The 17158-nt window shown below is 48.3% G+C and overlaps 2 protein-coding genes, 1 long non-coding RNA gene and 1 pseudogene across 3 annotated transcripts; 1 reads left to right on the top strand and 3 right to left on the bottom strand.

Moving 5' to 3' along the window:
• The window catches only part of LOC132709274 (cystatin pseudogene), a 63480-nt pseudogene that overhangs the window by 31859 nt on the left and 14463 nt on the right, over positions 1–17158 (top strand).
• LOC148111540 (cystatin-like) lies at positions 4147–7881 on the bottom strand. Its single transcript, XM_087881019.1, has 3 exons — positions 7654–7881; positions 6688–6813; positions 4147–4530 (listed from the first exon to the last, which is right to left on the bottom strand). The coding sequence occupies exons 1-3, from the start codon at positions 7879–7881 to the stop codon at positions 4450–4452; spliced, it is 435 nt and encodes a 144-aa protein (XP_087737145.1). The 3' UTR covers positions 4147–4449.
• Positions 9284–11518, bottom strand: LOC148111539 (uncharacterized). Its single transcript, XR_015730428.1, has 3 exons — positions 11383–11518; positions 10420–10545; positions 9284–9456 (listed from the first exon to the last, which is right to left on the bottom strand). It is a non-coding gene; the product is annotated as an uncharacterized LOC148111539 (long non-coding RNA).
• Positions 12933–16089, bottom strand: LOC132709299 (cystatin-like). The gene is made up of 3 exons (XM_060682630.2): positions 15825–16089; positions 13904–14029; positions 12933–13111 (listed from the first exon to the last, which is right to left on the bottom strand). Exons 1-3 carry the CDS (start codon positions 16050–16052, stop codon positions 13040–13042), a joined length of 426 nt encoding a protein of 141 aa, XP_060538613.2. The 5' UTR covers positions 16053–16089; the 3' UTR covers positions 12933–13039.

Below are 17158 nucleotides of genomic sequence, written 5' to 3'. Positions count from 1 at the left end.
TATTGTTCCTACAGCCCCCCAATTCCCTTCCATTGTTCCTACAGCCCCCCAATTCCCTTCCATTGCTCCTACAGCCCCCCAATTCTCTTCCATTGCTCCTACAGCCCCCCCTACCCCAGAGCTTTGGCTCTTCCAAGAAAGACCCAAGGAGGCTGTTGTGTCCCCCCACAACTGTCCCCCCCCCAAAAAAAAATACACACCTGGAACTGGGCGTCCACAACACGCAATTCCTTGAAATAGTGCGGGTTTGCGCTGAGCACGTTGTGTTTTTCCACGGCGAAGGCAGCGACTTCCTGCACCTCCGGATCCGTGACGGGCTTGGGGGAAAGACCCCCACGAATCGCCGGCATCCCCGAGGGCAGCATCAGGAGGGCGCAGAGCAGGCAGAGGGGAGCCGGGATTGGCACCATGGCGCTGGCAGGCAAGGAAGCAGACCGAGCGAGCAAACTGCAACCGTTGCTCCGAAGCGAAGTTCTCGCAAGTGCCCCAGATCTGCTCCGGCTAGAAATAGTAGAGGGACCCACCCACCTGCATGGGGGGCCACGCCCCTTCCCGACAAGCCCCGCCCTGCGGCTGAGCCTTCTCCGCTACCTTGGGGCTCCCCGCCTCCAAGGGACCTTGGAGGTCTTCTAGTCCAGCCCTCTGCTCAAACAGGAGACCCTGCTCTCCTCTTCAGAATAACAGAATTGAGAGGGACCTTGGAGGTCCTCTAGTCCAGCCCTCTGCTCAAACAGGAGACCCTGCTCTCCTCTTCAGAATAACAGAATTGAGAGGGACCTTGGAGGTCCTCTAGTCCAGCCCTCTGCTCAAACAGGAGACCCTGCTCTCCTCTTCAGAATAACAGAATTGAGAGGGACCTTCGAGGTCCTCTAGTCCAGCCCTCTGCTCAAACAGGAGACCCTGCTCTCCTCTTCAGAATAACAGAATTGAGAGGGACCTTCGAGGTCTTCTAGTCCAACCTATACCATTCCAGATAAGTGGCTGTCTGAGGAAGCTTTGCGAATAGCTGAGGAAAGAAGGGAAGCGGAAGGCAAGGGAGAGAGAGACAGATGCACCCAACTGAAGGCAGAATTCCAGGGAATAGCTAGAAGAGATCAGAATGCCTTCTTAAATGAACAGTGCAAAGAAATAGAAGAAAACCAGAGAATAGGGAGGACCAGAGATCGCTTCAAGAAAATTGGAGACACAAAGGGAACATTTCATGCAAAGATGGGCATGATAAAGGACCAAAATGGCAGGGACCTAACAGAGGCAGAAGAGATTAAGAAGAGGTGGCAAAAGTACACAGGAGAACTATACAAGAACGAGCTTAACGTCCCTGATAGCCACCATGGGATGGTCACTGACCTCGAGCCAAACATCCTAGAATGCGAAGTCAAATGGGCCCTAGGAAAACTGAGCAACAACAAAGCTACTGGAGGTGAGGGTATTCCAGCTGAGCTATTCAAAATCTTAACAGACGACGCAGTAAAAGCGCTACACTCAATTTGTCAGCAAATTTGGAAAACTCATCAGTGGCCACAGGATTGGAAAAGGTCAGTTTACTTTCCAATTCCAAAGAAAGGCAATACCAAAGAATGTTCAAACTACCGCAGCGTTGCACTCATTTCACATGCTAGTAAAAGTTATGCTCAAAATCCTACAAGCTAGGCTCCGGCAGTATGTGGATCGAGAACTACCAGAACTGCAGGCAGGATTTCGAAGAGGCAGAGGAACTAGAGATCAAATTGCCAAAGTACGCTGGATCATGGAGAAAGCTAGGGCGTTCCAGAAAAACATCTACCGATACTTCTACTTCCTTGACTATGCCAAAGCCTTTGAGATCAAATTGGCAACATACGCTGGATCATGGCGAAAGCTAGGGCGTTCCAGAAAAACATCTACTTCTGCTTCCTTGACTACGCTAAAGCCTTTGATTGTTTGGAAAACAACAAATTGTGGCAAGTTCTTAAAGAGATGGGAGTGCCAGACCATCTTATTTGTCTCTTGAGAAACCTATATGCGGGTCAGGAAGCAACTGAGAACTGGGCACGGAAACACTGATTGGTTCAAAATTGGGAAAGGAGTTCGGAAAATTTCTACTGTCTACTGTTGCCCTGCCTATTTAACTTATATGCAGAGCACTTCATGAGAATGGCGGGGCTAGATGAATCACAATTTGGAATTAAGATTGCCGGGACAAATATCAACAACCTCAGATATTGCAAATAATACCTCTCTAATGGCAGGAAGTAAAGAGGAACTAAAGAGCCTCTTGATGCGGGTGAAGGAGGAAAGTGCAAAAGGTGGCTTGAAACTCAACATTAAGGAAACTAAGATCATGGCATCTGAACCCCTCAATTCCTGGCAAATAGATGGGGAAATAATGGAGGTAGTGACAGATTTTGTTTTTCTGGGCTCCAAGACCACCTCAGATGGGGACTGCAGCCAAGAAATTAAAAGACGCTTGCTCCTGGGGAGGAAAGCTAAGGCAAATCTAGACAGCATAAACAAAAGCAGAGACATCACCCTGTCAACAAAAGTGTGTCTAGTCAAGGTGATGGTTTTCCCAGTTGCAATGGATGGCTGGGAAAGTTGGTCCATAAGGAAGGCTGAGAAGGCCAAAGAATGGAGGCCTTTGAACTCTGGTGCTGGAGAAGTCTCCTGCAAGTCCCTTCGACTGCAAGGCCATCCAACCGGTCAGTCCTAGAGGAGATCGACCCTGACTGTTCTCTAGAAGGCCAGATCCTGAAGAGGAAACTCAAATGCTTTGGCCACCTAACGAGAAGGAAGGAAGGACTCCCTGGAGAAGAGCCCAATGCTGGGAATGATGGAGGGCAAAAGAAGAAGAAGGGGACGGCAGAGAAGGAGGTGGCTGGATGGAGTCCTTCAGTGACAGTCGGCGTGAGCTTAAATGGACTCCAGAGGATGGTAGAGGACAGGAAGGCCTGGAGGAACGTGGTCCATGGGGTCGCGATGGGTCGGACACGACTTCGCAACTAACAACAAGAAGTCTCTTGTTAAAAACCTCCAGTAATGGAGCGCCCATGATTTCTTGTGGCAAGCTGTTCCACGGGTTAATTGTCCTCACTGTTAGGAAGTTTCTCCTTAACTCCAGGTTGCTTCTCTTAGGTAGGAAATTTTGTTATTTTCTACCTAAGCGAAAAATCTTACTTTTCTCACTAATGAATTGCATTTTGTCGGTTAGGGCCCAGTGTTCATATCTGTCTACATCCTTCTGGATCTTGAACCTATCTCTAACGGTCTCCAACCTTGGCAACTTTAAGACTTATGGACTTCAATTCCCAGAATTCCTCAGCCAGCAAAGCCTTATGGATCAGCCAGCAAAGCTTGCTGAGGAATTCTGGGAGTTGAAGTCCACAAGACTTCAAGTTTTAAAGTGTTTGTTATTTCCACCAGCTTCTGCACATTTGATGAGTTCCCTTTCCATCCCCTCATCCGGGTCATTTATGCTCCATCCTTGATGGGAAAGTCCTTTATTTTAAACCTACACCCAAATATAAATCCAGTATATTAACTTGCCTACCACGTATTTCCCTTTTAAGGCGATAAATCTATCTCGGCATCTCCTTCTGTCCTGCTATCGCAGCACCATGGAGAGTGTCCTGACATACGGCATTCTTGCATGGAATGGGAGCAGCTCTGTAGCGGACAAAAAAAGCTCTACAGAGAATCATTAAAACTGCCCGGAATATCATCGGACGCCAGCTCCCAGCCCTGGACGACATCTTCGAATCTCGCTGTTTGAGGAAGTTGCATAACATTCTCAGAGACTCTTCCCATCCTGCTCACCATCTTTTTGGACTGTTGCCTTCTCCTTCCTTCCTTCTTTTCCTTCCCTCCCTCCCTCCCTCCTTCCCTCTCCTTTATTTCTTCCTTTCCTTCCTTCCCTCCCTCCCTCCCCCCCTTCACCATTCAGCATCTGGCAGCTGTTGCAGTTCCATCCAAGGATGCTTCAGGGGTCTCTGGTGGCCTCCCTTCCTCCCAGGTGGGACAGTCATGGGTTAAAAAAGACCACATGGACGGGCAAAGCAGAAGCCCATTTCCCCCAGCTGGACTTTCTCAGACCAGCCATGGTGTCCTTGTGCTGTGGGTGTCAAAACTGGAAGGTTGGACGGGATTTGGAGAAGAAAAGGACACAAGCTGGAAACATCACGACAATAGCTTTATTAAGATTAATAAAATGAATTCACAAAATATTGATTCTTCTCAGAGATGAAAATGATAGAAAAGAGGAGAAGTGCAAGAAAAGGCCTCCCTGGATGTCGGGGAACAATCTCAGAATCGCAGAAGATGTGAATTTGGGCTGAAGCAAACCGTCTCCTTCTTGATTGGTGCCAGAAGAAGCAGAGCTTGGTCTGAAGCCAGCTTGCCCACCAGAGGTTGCTCGGCTGCTGGACACCCTCAGAATCCTTAGCCGGAGCAGAAGAGGTCCTGCGGAGGTCCAGCTCAGTTACAGATGGTGATTGCCAAAATCATTTTGAAAAATAGTGGTTTGGGGTCTGGAACGTTAAGGTAGCAGGTTGGTTTCTGGAAGGGAATGAAAGAGAAAACCAGAGTTGGAAGGGATCTTGGAGATCATCTAGTCCAACCCCTTGTTCAAACAAGAGACCCTGTAGCATTTCAGAGAAACATTTATCGTTTCAATAAACTTCCCGTGATGGAGCATCCACAACTTCTGGAGGAAAGCAGCCCTATGGTTCATTTTTCTCACTGTTAGGAAGTTTCTCCTTAGTTCTAGGTTGCTTCTCTCCAAAGTTTCCCTGCATTGTTTCTTGTCCTGCCCTTTGCCTGAGTTTCTTGCAAAAATCAAATCCAGAAGCACACCCAGATAACTGATTCCTTAACTTCTTTATATTCATAACAACACATAAAGTATACGTGCAATACCAACAGTGGTTCTTCAGCTCAGATCAGCAGACGTGATCACACACAGCCGAGAGACCAGTCTCACTTTAGCTCTGCACAGACTCAGAAGCTGCAGTCTAAGACACAGCCTGGCTCCCGTCTGTCTCAGCTCCCAATTGGCTGACCTTGTTATGACTTCCCAGTCATGAATATTCTGACACCCTTTGGAAAATAAGTTGACCCCCTCCCTTTTGGGGCAGCCCCTCAAATATTGGAATACTGCTATTTATCTGTCTGTCTGTCTGTCTGTCTATCTATCTATCTATCTATCTATCTATCTATCTATCTATCTATCTATCTATCTATCTATCTATCTATCTATCGGTTCGATTTATACAGGATTGGCCGGGTTTCCTGCCCGAGCAGAGGGTTGGACTAGATGACCTCCAAGGTCCCTTCCAATGCTTTCATTCTGTTATTCTTCCTTCCTTCCTTCCGTCCATCTCAATCCTTCCTTTTTTCTCCTCCCCTCCTTCTCTCCTTCTCTCCCTCCCTCCCTCCCCTCCCTCTTTATTTATTTATTTATTTATTTATTTATTGGTTCGATTTATATGCCGCCCTTCTCCGGAGACTCAGGGAGGCTTACAATGCGTTAAGCAATAGCCTTCATTCTTTTTTGTATCTACCTGCTTAGTAGGGCTTTCGCCCCCCCCCCCACCAAGCGGTGTTCTTTTTTTTATACAAAATCAGCTTATTGCTCCCACAATCCGGATCCTCATTTTACCTACCTCGGAAGGATGGAAGACTGAGTCAACCTTGAGCCTGGTGAGATTTGAACTCGCAGTAATTGCAGGCAGCTGGCAGCTAAGTGCTACTTTAACAGCACTTAGTCCACTGCGCCACCAAGGCTCCTTGCTATCCTGTCTTTTCATTAAACGTCTTTTATTAAACGTCTTTCATTAAACGTCTGGTCCTTCTTTTCATTAAACGGGGCATATCCAATTCCTGCAACCGTTCTTCGTATGTTTTTGTCTCCAGATCCTTCATCAACTTTGCTGCTCTACTCTGCACTCTTTCCAGAGTCTCAACATCTTTTTTTTTCATCTCGTGGCAGCCAAAACTGGACGTAATGTTCCAAGGGTCCTGTCCTGTCCCTGTCGGAGTCTGAATCCGAAGGGGAAGAGAGGAACGGCTGACCGAGAGTGAGAGAGTGGATGTTATTCTTTTGGGAATAATCAGGGATGGATTTACTAAAGATAAAATTCAACTTGTAATTCATATTGCAACAGCGGCCAGATTAGTGTATGCGGAATTTTGGAAAGAGAAAACCATACCACCAGAGGAAATATGAATAAATAAAATTTCAGAGTGCGCAGAAATGACAAAACTAACGAACGAGCTAAATAACGACGAGAAATCAAAACACCATGTAGTATGGGAAAAGTGGTACGAATGGTTAAACAGTAGGATAAAATCATGATGTCAGGGTATGCTTATTTCTTGCAATTTAAAAGTGAAGTATATCTGATGTATATTTTATAAATAGGTACAAACACTGCACTTCTGATTTTAGTAGAGATTTGATGCTTTTAACCATAAAACTAATAAAGTATATTTAAAAAAAAAAAGAAAGAAACTGGGGAAGAGCAAAGTCAGGCTGGGCAGAGCAGGAGAGAGGTAGAGCAAGGGAGGGGGGGTTCAGGTGAAGACCCCCCCCCGTTTAATTAAAACCTAACTTTGCAGAGGTGGCTGCTGAGCTCAGAGAAGGCAGGAAATCAATTGATTTCGTTTGTCAATTAAACGGCAAATAGATCATCGGAATTTGGAATCCAATCTCACCTTTTGATTCCCTGGAAGTAGAGGACATTTCTGGAAGTTCTTATAGGTCATTATCATACCGGCTCTCTTTTTACATCTTGTTTCTACCAACTCCACCATAAGATGGTGTTCGTTCCAATCATGCATCTGGGTTTAAAAATAAGTACACGAGGCCTTTTAATTAATTAGAAAACCTGATCGGCTTCATCGGTTGCAACCCGGAAAGCACTTTATGCCTTGAGAGCAGCAAGAACATCAGTTCAAGAGGAAATATTTCCCTTTTAGGTACGAATAGCAGAAGTCATGGGCTTTTGGGCCACGATAACAATCCTCCCCATAGAAAAACCCCCCAAGCTCCCTCCAGCCCCCCCAAACTCTTCTGTTAAGAGCCCTGAAGGCACAGTGGGTAGACTGAAGTAATGCAGAGTTTTTCTGCTGACTGCTACCAGTTCGACTGGCTCAAGATTGGCAGCCTTCCGTCCTTACCATTGCTACTTATCTACTTTCCTTCCTTCCTTCCTTCCTTCCTTCCTTCCTTCCTTCCTTCCTCCCTCCCTCCCTCCTTCCTTCCTTCCCTCTTCCTTCCTTTCTCCCTCCCTCCCTCCTTCCTTCCTTCCTTCCTTCCTTCCCCCTTCCTTCCTTCCTTCCTTCCTTCCTTCCTTCCTTCCTTCCTTCCTTCCTCCCCCCCACCCTCCCAGTGGTTAGATTGCAAGCTAATTCTGCCGACTGCCAGCAGTTCAATCCTGACCGGCTTAAGGTTAACTCAGCCTTCCGAGGTGGGTAAAAGGAGGACCCAGATGGTTGGGGGGGGCAAGAGGCCGACTCTGTCCACCGCTTACAGACGGCTGGAAAGTATTGTGAAGCGGGATATAAGTCTAACCGCTCTTGATATTGTTTCCAGAACAATCCCGAGTCCTTTGGCTACTCCAAGGATCCAACAAGGCTGCCTCCACCCCCAAACTATCCTCCCCATCGCCAGGCACCCACCTCTCTCACTGCCTTCAGAAAACGCAGCACCTTGAAATAGTTGGTGCTGTCACCTGTGTCCTTGTTGTATTGCTCCACGGCGAAGGTCAGCACTTTCTGCACCCCTTTATCAGTGGCGGGCAGCTCGAAAGTCCTCCTGGCTATCCCCAGGGGAAGCTCCAGGGAGAGCATCAGGAGGGGGCCGAAGAGGCCGAGGAGGGACGGGAGAGGCAGCCGGGAGTGCTCCATGAGGCTGGCGAGAGAGAGAGGGTCTCTGGCAGGCGGGGAAGTAGAGCCACCTCGACGGATTTGCCTTCGATGTGCAAGGACCCGCAGGTGGCAGAGACGCTCACCTGGGGGAAGGCCACGCCCATTCTCCAGAAGCCCCACCCCCCCATGGATGGACTGCCTCCGCTGCCCAGGTGCTCTCCGCCTCTGTGCGCTTTGGGTTCCCCTTTGGCCCAATTCTCCCCCCTAGTTGAGGTTAGGCTGAAGTCTGGGAAGGTGGGAGACAGTTGAGTTACTACTCCGGGTCTGCTACAAAACGTCAGCGCTCCTGCTAGTTGTGTATTTCCTGAGCAGAAGCCAAGGGCGGCGGGGTGGAGTGGGGGCTGGACTAGATGACCTCCAAGGTCCCTTCCAGCTCTGTTAATCTGTTAGCCTGGTTGTGTGTTTCCTAAGCAGAAGCCAAGGCTGCCTTTAGCCACGTGGATAAAGAGGAGTTTGGGACCCCCAAGATTGTCACCCTGAAAGCCCCCTCCTCCCCATGGAGAGTTTACAGCCAAGGGGCATCTTGGCATCTTTCTGAGTAGATGGTGGGGAGGGGCGGATATGGAGGTTGGGGGCGTGAGAAATCGAAAGGTGATGATCCGTATATAGCTGAAAAGAAAATGATATTTTGTTTTTGGTCGTGTTACTTCTTGTTGTTTTTACATGTTTGATATTTAATGGTGTTTTAATGTATTTAAAATAAAAAAAACTTTTTAATAAAAAAAAAAAGAAAGGTGATGATCCGTGGACAGATTTTAAGCAACCTTCCTTCCTTCCTTCCTTCCTTCCTTCCTTCCTTCCTTCCTTCCTTCCTTCCTTCCTTCCTTCCTTCCTTCTCTCCTTCCGTCCTTCCCTCCCTCCCTCCCTCCCTCTCCTTTCTTCCTTTCTTTCCTTCCCTCCCTCCCTCCCCCCCTTCCCCATTCAGCATCTGGCAGCTGTTGCAGTTCCAGCCAAGGATGCTTCAGGGGTCTCTGATGGCCTCCCTTCCTCCCAGGTGGGACAGTCATGGGTTACAAAAGACCAGATGGACGGGCAAAGCAGAAGCCCAGGGAGACCCCCATTTCCCCCAGCTGGACTTTCTTGGAGCAGCCATGGCGTCCTTGTTCTGTGGGTGTCAAATCCGGAAGGTTGGACGGGATTTGGACAAGAAAGGCACACAAGCCGGAAACATCAGGACAAAAGCTTTATTAAGATGAATGAACTGAATTAGCAAAATATTGATTCTTCTCAAAGATGAAAATGATAGAAAGGAGGAGAAGGGCAGGAAAAGGCCTCCCTGGATGTCGGGGAACAATCTCAGAAACGCAGAAGATGGGAATTTGGGCTGAAGGAAACCGTCTCATTCTTGATTGGTATCATTAGAAGCAGAGCTTGGTGTGAAGCCAGCTTGCCCACCAGATGTTGCTCGGCTGCAGGACACCCTCAGAATCCTTAGCCGGAGCAGAAGAGGTCCTGCGGAGGTCCAGCTCAGGTACAGAGAGTGACTGCCAATTCCGACATGAACTTGAACAGGACCTTACGGAGTTGTATAACTTTAAAGAAGCAGATTCGTTTCTGGAAGGGAATGAAAGAGAAAAAGAGAGTTGGAAGGGACATTGGAGATCACTTAGTCCATTGTTTCAAACAAGAGACCCTGTAGTGTTTCAGACAACCATTTGTCGTATCATTGAAACTTCCAGAATTTCTGGAGGAAAGCAAATCCTAATGGTTCATTTTTGGAACATCTTTGGGAAGTTTCTCCTTAGTTCTAGGTTTCTTCTTTCCTTCAAAAGTTTCCATCTGTTGCTTCTTCTCTGGCCTTCTGGAGCTCTGGAAAATAAGTTGACCCCCTCCTCTTTGTGGCAGCCCCTCAAATATGGGAATATTGCTATCTTGTCTCCCCTGGTCCTTCTTTTCATTAAAGTAGACATTATTATTATTATTATTATTTATTATTTATTAAATTTATATACCGCCCTATTCCTAAGGGACTCAGGGCGGTGAACAGCGAACGATAAAAATACATGTAATACAAACGTTAATAATAAAAAACCAATTAAAATATACTAAACATTCTGGTCCTAGATAATTCATATACCCAATTCCTGCAACCGTTCTTTGTATGTTTTTGTCTCCAGCCCCCTCATCCTCCTTTTTGGCTCTTCTCTGCACTCTTTCTAAAGTCTCAACATCCTTTTTTAAATATCATGGCGACCAAAACTGGATGCGATATTCCAAGGGTGGCCTTATCAAGGCATTATAAAGCGGTGCTACTATTTCATGTGTCTCCATCTGTTGCTTCTCGTCCTGCCTTCAGGTGCTTTGGAGAATAGGCTGACCCCCGTTTTCTTTGGGGCAGCCCCTCAAATAGCAAACACCGCTATGGTGTCACCCCTAATGTTTTGAATCGTCCATGCAAATAATTTAAACCTAACTTTGCAGAGGTGGCTGCTGAGCTCAGAGAAGGCAGGAAATCAATTGATTTCATTTATCAATTAAACCGCAAATAGATCATCGGAATTTGGAATCCAATCTCACCTTTTGATTCCCTGGAAGTTCCTCACATTTCTGGATGTCCTGATATGTGGCTGTCGAACCGGCCTTCTTTTTACATGTTGTTTCCACCAACTCCACCATAAAATGGTAGAAGCTCAGAATAAACACCTGGATTTAAAAATAAGTACATGGCCTTTTAATTAGTTACAAAACATGATCGGCTTCATCGGTTGCAACCCGGAAAGCACTTTATGCCTTGAGAGCAGCAAGAACAACAGTTCAAGAGGAAATATTTCCCTTTCAGATACCAACAGCAGAAATCATGGCCTTTTGGGCCACAATAACAATCCTCCCCATAGAAACCCCCCCCAAGCTCCCTCCAGCCCCCCCCAAACCCTTCTATTAAGAGCCCGGAAGGCACAGTGGGTAGAATGCAATACTGCAGAGTATTCCTGCTGACTGCTACCAGTTCGGCAGTTAAATCCTGACTGGCTCGAGATTGGCAGCCTTCCATCCTTAGAGAGGGCTGTAAAGCACTGTGAAGCAGTATATGAGTCTAAATGCTCTTCCTTCCTTCCTTCCTTCCTTCCTTCCTTCCTTCCTTCCTTCCTTCCTTCCTTCCTTCCTTCCTTCCTCCCTCCTTCCTTCCTCCCTCCCTTCCTTCCTTCCTCCCTCCCTCCTCCCTTCCCCCCTTTCTCTCTCCCTCGCTCCTTCCCTCTGGATAGATTGCAGGCTTATTCTGCCGACTGCCAGCAGTTCGATTCTGACCGGCTTAAGGTTAACTCGGCCTTCCGAGGTGGGTAAAATGAGGACCCCGATGGCTGGGGGGCAAGAGGCTGACTCTGTCCACCCCTTGGAGAGGGCTGGAAAGCACTGTGAATCGGGATATAAGTCTAATAGCTCTTGATATTGTTTCCAGAACAATCCCAAGTCCTTTGGCTACTCCAAGGATCCAACAAACCTGCCTCCACCCCCAAAATATCCTCCCCACCTCCAGACACCCACCTCTCTCAGCAACTTCACAAGGCGCAGCACCTTGAAATAGTTGGTGCTGTCACCTGTGTCCTTGTTGTATTGCTCCACGGCGAAGGCGAGGACCTGCTGCACCTCCGGATTAGTGGCGGGCTGTTCGAAAAGGTTCCCGGCTGTCCCCTGGAGCAGCTCCGGGGAGAGCATCAGGAGGGCGCCGAAGAGGCCAAGGAGGGACGGGAGAGGCAGCCGGGAGCCCTCCATGGGGCTGGCGAGAGAGAGAGGGTCCTTGGCAGGTGGAGAAGCAGAGAGACCTCGACGGATTTGCCTTCGATCTGCAGGAGCCGCAGGTGGCAGAGATGCTCACCTGCGCAGAAGCCACGCCCAATCTCCAGAAGCCCCGCCCCCATGGCTGGAGTTTCTCCGCTGCCCAGGTGCTCTCCGCCTCTGTGCGCTTTGAGTTCCCCTTAGGCCCAATTCTCCCCCCCTGGTTGAGCTTAGGCTGAAGTCGGGGAGGGGGCGAGACAGTTGAATTACTACTCGCCGTCTGCGACTAAAAATCAGCGCTCCTGGTAGTTGTGTATTTCCTGAGCAGAAGCCAAGGGCTATGTGTAGGATGGGGGTTGGACTAGATGACCTCCAAGGTCCCTTCCAGCTCTATTAATCTGTTACCATGGTTGTGTGTTTCCTAAGCAGAAGCCAAGGCTACCTTTGGCCACGTGGATAAAGAGGAGTTTGGGACCCCCAAGATTGTCACCCTGAAAGCCCCCTCCTCCCCATGGAGAGTTTACAGCCAAGGGGCATCTTGGCATCTTTCTGAGTAGATGGTGGGGAGGGGCGGATATGGAGGTTGGGGGCGTGAGAAATCGAAAGGTGATGATCCGTATATAGCTGAAAAGAAAATGATATTTTGTTCTTTGTCGTGTTACTTCTTGTTGTTTCTACATGTTTGATTTTTAATGCTGTTTTAATGTATTTAAAATAAAAAAAAACTTTTTAATAAAAAAAAAAGAAAGGTGATGATCCGTGGACAGATTTTAAGCAACCTTCCTTCCTTCCTTCCTTCCTTCCTTCCTTCCTTCCTTCCTTCCTTCCTTCCTTCCTTCCTTCCTTCCCTCCTGCCCTCCCTCCCTCCCTCCCTTCCCCACTCAGCATCTGGCAGCTGTTGCAGTTCCAGCCAAGGATGCTTCAGGGGTCTCTGGTGGCCTCCCTTCCTCCCAGGTGGACAGTCATGGGTTAAAAAAGACCACATGGACGGGCAAAGCAGAAGCCCAGGGAGACCCCCATTTCCCCCAGCTGGATTTTCTCGGACCAGCCATTGTGTCCTTGTGCTCTGGGTGTCAAAACCGGAAGATTGGATGGGATTTGGACAAGAAAAGGACACAAGCCGGAAACATCACGACAGTAGCTTTATTAAGATTAATGAACCCAAATAGCAGAATATTGATTCTTCTCAGAGATGAAAATCATAGAAAAGAGGAGAAGGGCAGGAAAAGGCCTCCCTGGATGTCAAGGAACAATCTCAGAAACGCAGAAGATGTGAATTTGGGCTGAAACAAACCGTCTCATTCTTGATTGGTATCATTAGAAGCAGAGCTTGGTGTGAAGCCAGTTTGCACACCAGATGTTGCTCGGCTGCTGGACACACTCAGAATCCTTAGCCTGAGCAGAAGAGCTCCTGTGGAGGTCCAGATCAGGAACAGGAGTTGACTGCCAATTCCATCTTGGAAAGCGCGTGTATAACTTTAAAGTAGCAGTTTGGGTTCTGGAAGGGAATGAGAGAGAAAAACAGAGTTGGAAGGGACCTTGGAGATCATGTAGTCCAACCCCTTGTTCAAACAAGGGACCCTGGACCATTTCAGACAAACTTTTGTCGTTTCCTAAAAACTTCCCGTGATGGAGCATCCACAACTTCTGGAGGAAAGGAGCCCCATGGTTCATTTTTCTCACTGTTAGGAAGTTTCTCCTTAGTTCTAAGTTGCTTCTTTCCTTCCAAAGTTTCCATCCGTTGCTTCTTGCCTGGCCTGGAAAATAAATTGACCCCCTCCTCTTTGTGGCAGCCCCTCAAATATGGGAATATTGCTATCTTGTCTCCCCTGGTCCTTCTTTTCACTAGACTGGACATACTCAATTCCTGCAACTGATTTTTGTATATTTTTTGTCTCCAGCCCCCTCATCCTCCTTGTTGGCTCTTCTCTGCACTCTTTCCAGAGTCTCCACATCTTTTTTTAATACCGTAGCAACCAAAACTGGATGCAATCTTCCAAGGGTGGCCTTATCAAGGCATTATAAAGCGGTGCTACTATTTCATGTGTCCCCATCTGTTGCTTCTCCTCCTGCCTTCAGGTGCTTTGGAGAATAGGCTGACCCTGTTTTCTTTGGGGCAGCCCCCCAAATAGCAAACCCCGCTATCGTCTCATCCCTAATGTTCTGAATTGAAATCGTCCATGAAAATAATTAAAAACTTCTTTGCAGAGGTGGCTGCTGAGCTCAGAGAAGGCAGGTTTGATCAATTAAACCGCAAATAGATAATCAGGAATTTGGCATCCAATCTCACCTTCTGATTCCCTGGAACTTGCTCACACTTCTGGACCTCCTCATAATCATATGGCCAATGTGGCCATTTTTTACATGTTGTTTCCATCAACTCCACCGAAACATGGTATTCGTCCCTAGTTTTCTCCTGGATTTAAAAAATAAGTACACGGCCTTTTAATTAGTTACAAATCATGATCAGCTTCATCGGTTGCAACCAGGAAAGCACTTTATGCCTTGAGAGCAGCAAGAACATCAGTTCAAGAGGAAATATTTCAATATCAGATAAAAACAGCAGAAATCATAGCCTTTTGGGCCACGACAACAATCCACCCCATAGAAACCCCCCTAAACTCCCTCCAGCCCCCACACAAACCCTTCTATTAAGAGCCCTGATGGCACAGTGGTTGGGATGCAGCACTGCAGGCTAACTCTTCCCACTGCAGCAGTTCGATCCTGACTGGCTCAAGGGTGACTCAGACTTACATCCTTCCAAGATGGATAAAATGAGGACCCAGATTGTTAGGGGCAAATATGCTAACTATGTAAACCGCTTAGTGAGGGCTGTAAAGCAGTGTGAAGTAGTATATAAGTCTAAGTGTTCTTCCTTCCTTCCTTCCTTCCTTCCTTCCTTCCTTCCTTCCTTCCTTCCTTCCTTCCTTCCTTCTTATTATTATTATTTTATTTATTAAATTTTTATACTGCCCTTCTCCCGAAGGACTCAGGGCGGTGTACAGCCAAGATAAAAACCAACAATATGAAAGTTAAAAACAATTTAAAATTATTAAATAGTTTGGCCAATAATCTAAAATAAAATAACCCATTAAAATAATATTTTAGGCCAGCCCTGCTTGAGGGAATAATAGTGTTTTAAGGGCGCGACGAAAGGTACGAAGGTCGGGAATCCGACGTATCTCCGGGGGCAGCTCGTTCCAGAGGGCAGGTGCCCCCACAGATCCCCCTGGGGGTCGCCAGTCGACACTGTCTAACCGACGGCACCCTGAGGAGACCCTCTCTGTGGGAGCCTACTGGTCGATGGGAGGCTATCGGAGGCATAAGGCGGTCTCATAAGTACCCAGGTCCTATGCCATGGAGCACTTTAAAGGTAGCGACCAACACCTTGAATCGCACCCGGAAGACCACCAGGAGCCAGTGCAGCTTGCGCAGGAATAGTGTTACATGGGAGCATCGAGTCGCCCCCATAATCACTCGCGCGGCTGCATTCTGGACCAGCTGGAGCCTCCGGGTGCTCTTCAAGGGGAGCCCCATGTAGAGAGTGTTACAGTAGTCCAGACTCCCTTCCTTCCTTCCTTCCTTCCCTCCTTCCCTCCTTCCTTCCTCTTAGAATGCAGGCTAATTCTGCCCACTCTCCAGCAGTTCGATCCTGACTGGCTCATGAGTGACTCAGCCTTCCATCCTTCCAAGATGGATAAAACGAGGACCCAGATTGTTAGGGGCAAATATGCTAACTATGTAAACTACTTAGAAAGGATTGTAAAACACTGTGAAGTAGTATATAAATCTAAGCGTCCTTCCTTCCTTCCTTCCTTCCTTCCTTCCTTCCTTCCTTCCTTCCTTCCTTCCTTCCTTCCTTCCTTCCCTCCTTCCCTCCTTCCCTCCTTCCCTCCTTCCTTTCTCTTAGAATGCAGGCTAATTCTGCCCACTCTCCAGCAGTTCGATCCTGACTGGCTCATGAGTGACTCAGCCTTCCATCCTTCCAAGATGGATAAAACGAGGACCCAGATTGTTGGGGGGAAAATATGCTGACTCTGTCAACTGCTTACAGAGGGCTGTAAAAGCACAGTGAAGGGATATATAAGTCTAACCCCCTCTTGCTATCGTTTCCAGAAAATTTCCGAGTCCTTTGGCTACTCCAAGGATCCAACAAGGCTGCCCACCTACCAACCTCCCCCCCCAAATCCTCCCCACCTCCAGACACATACCCGCCACTGCGCCCCCAGAATTCGCAGCACTTTGAAATAAGTCATGCTGCTATGATTGCACCGGTTGTATAGGTCCAGGGAAAAAGCGAGGACTTTCTGCAGCCTCGGATCAGTGACAGGCACGTCGGAAAGACACCCGTCTATCCCCAGGAGCAGCTCCGGGGAGAGCATCAGGAGGGCGCCGAAGAGGCAGAGGAGGGACGGGAGAGGCAGCCGGGAGCGCTCCATGGGCCTGGCGAGAGAGAGGATCCTTGGCAGGTGGAGAAGCAGAGCAACCTCGACGGATTTGCCTTCGATCTGCAGGAGCCGCAGGTGGCAGAGATGCTTACCTGCACGGAGGCCACGCCCCTTCTCCAGAAGCCCCGCCCCATGGCTGGACCATCCCCGCTGCCCAGGTGCTCCCCGCCTCCGCGCGCTTTGAGTTCCCCTTCGGCCCAATTTTGCCCCCTAGTTGAGGTTAGGCTGAAGTCTGGGAAGGTGGGAGACAGTTGAATTACTAGTCCGGGCCTGCTACAAAACGTCAGCGCTCCTGGTAGTTGTGTATTTCCTGAGCAGAAGCCAAGGGCTATGTGTAGGATGGGGGTTGGACTAGATGACCTCCAAGGTCCCTTCCGTTAATCTGTTAGCCTGGTTGTGTGTTTCCTAAGCAGAAGCCAAGGCTGCCTTTAGCCACGTGGACAATGAGGATGTGGGAAACCCACCCACTCCCAGATTTTCACCCCCTCCCCAAACCACGGAGAGGAAGCCCTCCCCCTCCTCTATGGCAGTTACTAAGCTTCTGCTCCTGCTAGATTTCAAGCTGCTTTCAAGAAGAGACTGGATTGCCCATCCGTTTGAAATGGTGTTAGATTCTCCTGCTTGAGGGGGGGTGGACTAGATGACCTCCAAGGTCCCTTCCATCTCTCTTTTTATTGAAAAAGTTTTACCAATACAAATTTTTCCCATTCCCCCCCTTTCCCTCCCTAACCCTCCCTAGCCCTCCCCTCCTCTCATGAATTCCCCAAGGTGGGCTATGGGTGGGGTGAGGGTTGGACTAGATGACCTCCAAGGTCCCTTCCATCTCTCTTAATCTCTTAGCCTGGTTGTGTGTTTCCTAAGCAGAAGACAAGGCTACTTTTAGCCACCTGGACAATGAGGGAACCCCTCCCCCCAGGATTGTCACTCCCTTCCCAAAGGGATGGAGAGGAAGCCCTCCCTCCTTCTATAGAGGTTACTAACTCTAATCCTCCCAGGTGGGACAGTCATGGACGGGCAAAGCAGAAGCCCAGGGAGACCCCCATTTCCCCCAGCTGGACTTTCTTGGACAAGCCATGGTGTCCTTGTTCTGTGGATGT

This window comes from Pantherophis guttatus, chromosome 18 (genome assembly GCF_059756535.1).
Source record: "Pantherophis guttatus breed Tessera chromosome 18, ASM5975653v1, whole genome shotgun sequence".
Taxonomy (NCBI): Eukaryota; Metazoa; Chordata; class Lepidosauria; order Squamata; family Colubridae; genus Pantherophis; species Pantherophis guttatus.
Note: the sequence above shows the minus strand (reverse complement) of the source record. Positions and strands in the feature narration are given on the sequence as shown.

Bases quoted from the DNA above. Each gene is read 5' to 3' on its own strand.
- LOC148111540 (XM_087881019.1), bottom strand. From the start codon at position 7,881: ATGGAGCACTCCCGGCTGCCTCTCCCGTCCCTCCTCGGCCTCTTCGGC. The intron at 6,814-7,653 runs GTGGGTGCCTGG...TTTTAAACCCAG, and splicing joins TTCTGAAGGCAGTGAGAGAG to ATGCATGATTGGAACGAACA. The intron at 4,531-6,687 runs GTGAGATTGGAT...ATTCCCTTCCAG, and splicing joins TACTTCCAGGGAATCAAAAG to AAACCAACCTGCTACCTTAA.
- LOC132709299 (XM_060682630.2), bottom strand. From the start codon at position 16,052: ATGGAGCGCTCCCGGCTGCCTCTCCCGTCCCTCCTCTGCCTCTTCGGC. The intron at 14,030-15,824 runs GTATGTGTCTGG...TTTTAAATCCAG, and splicing joins TTCTGGGGGCGCAGTGGCGG to GAGAAAACTAGGGACGAATA. The intron at 13,112-13,903 runs GTGAGATTGGAT...ATTCCCTTCCAG, and splicing joins AAGTTCCAGGGAATCAGAAG to AACCCAAACTGCTACTTTAA.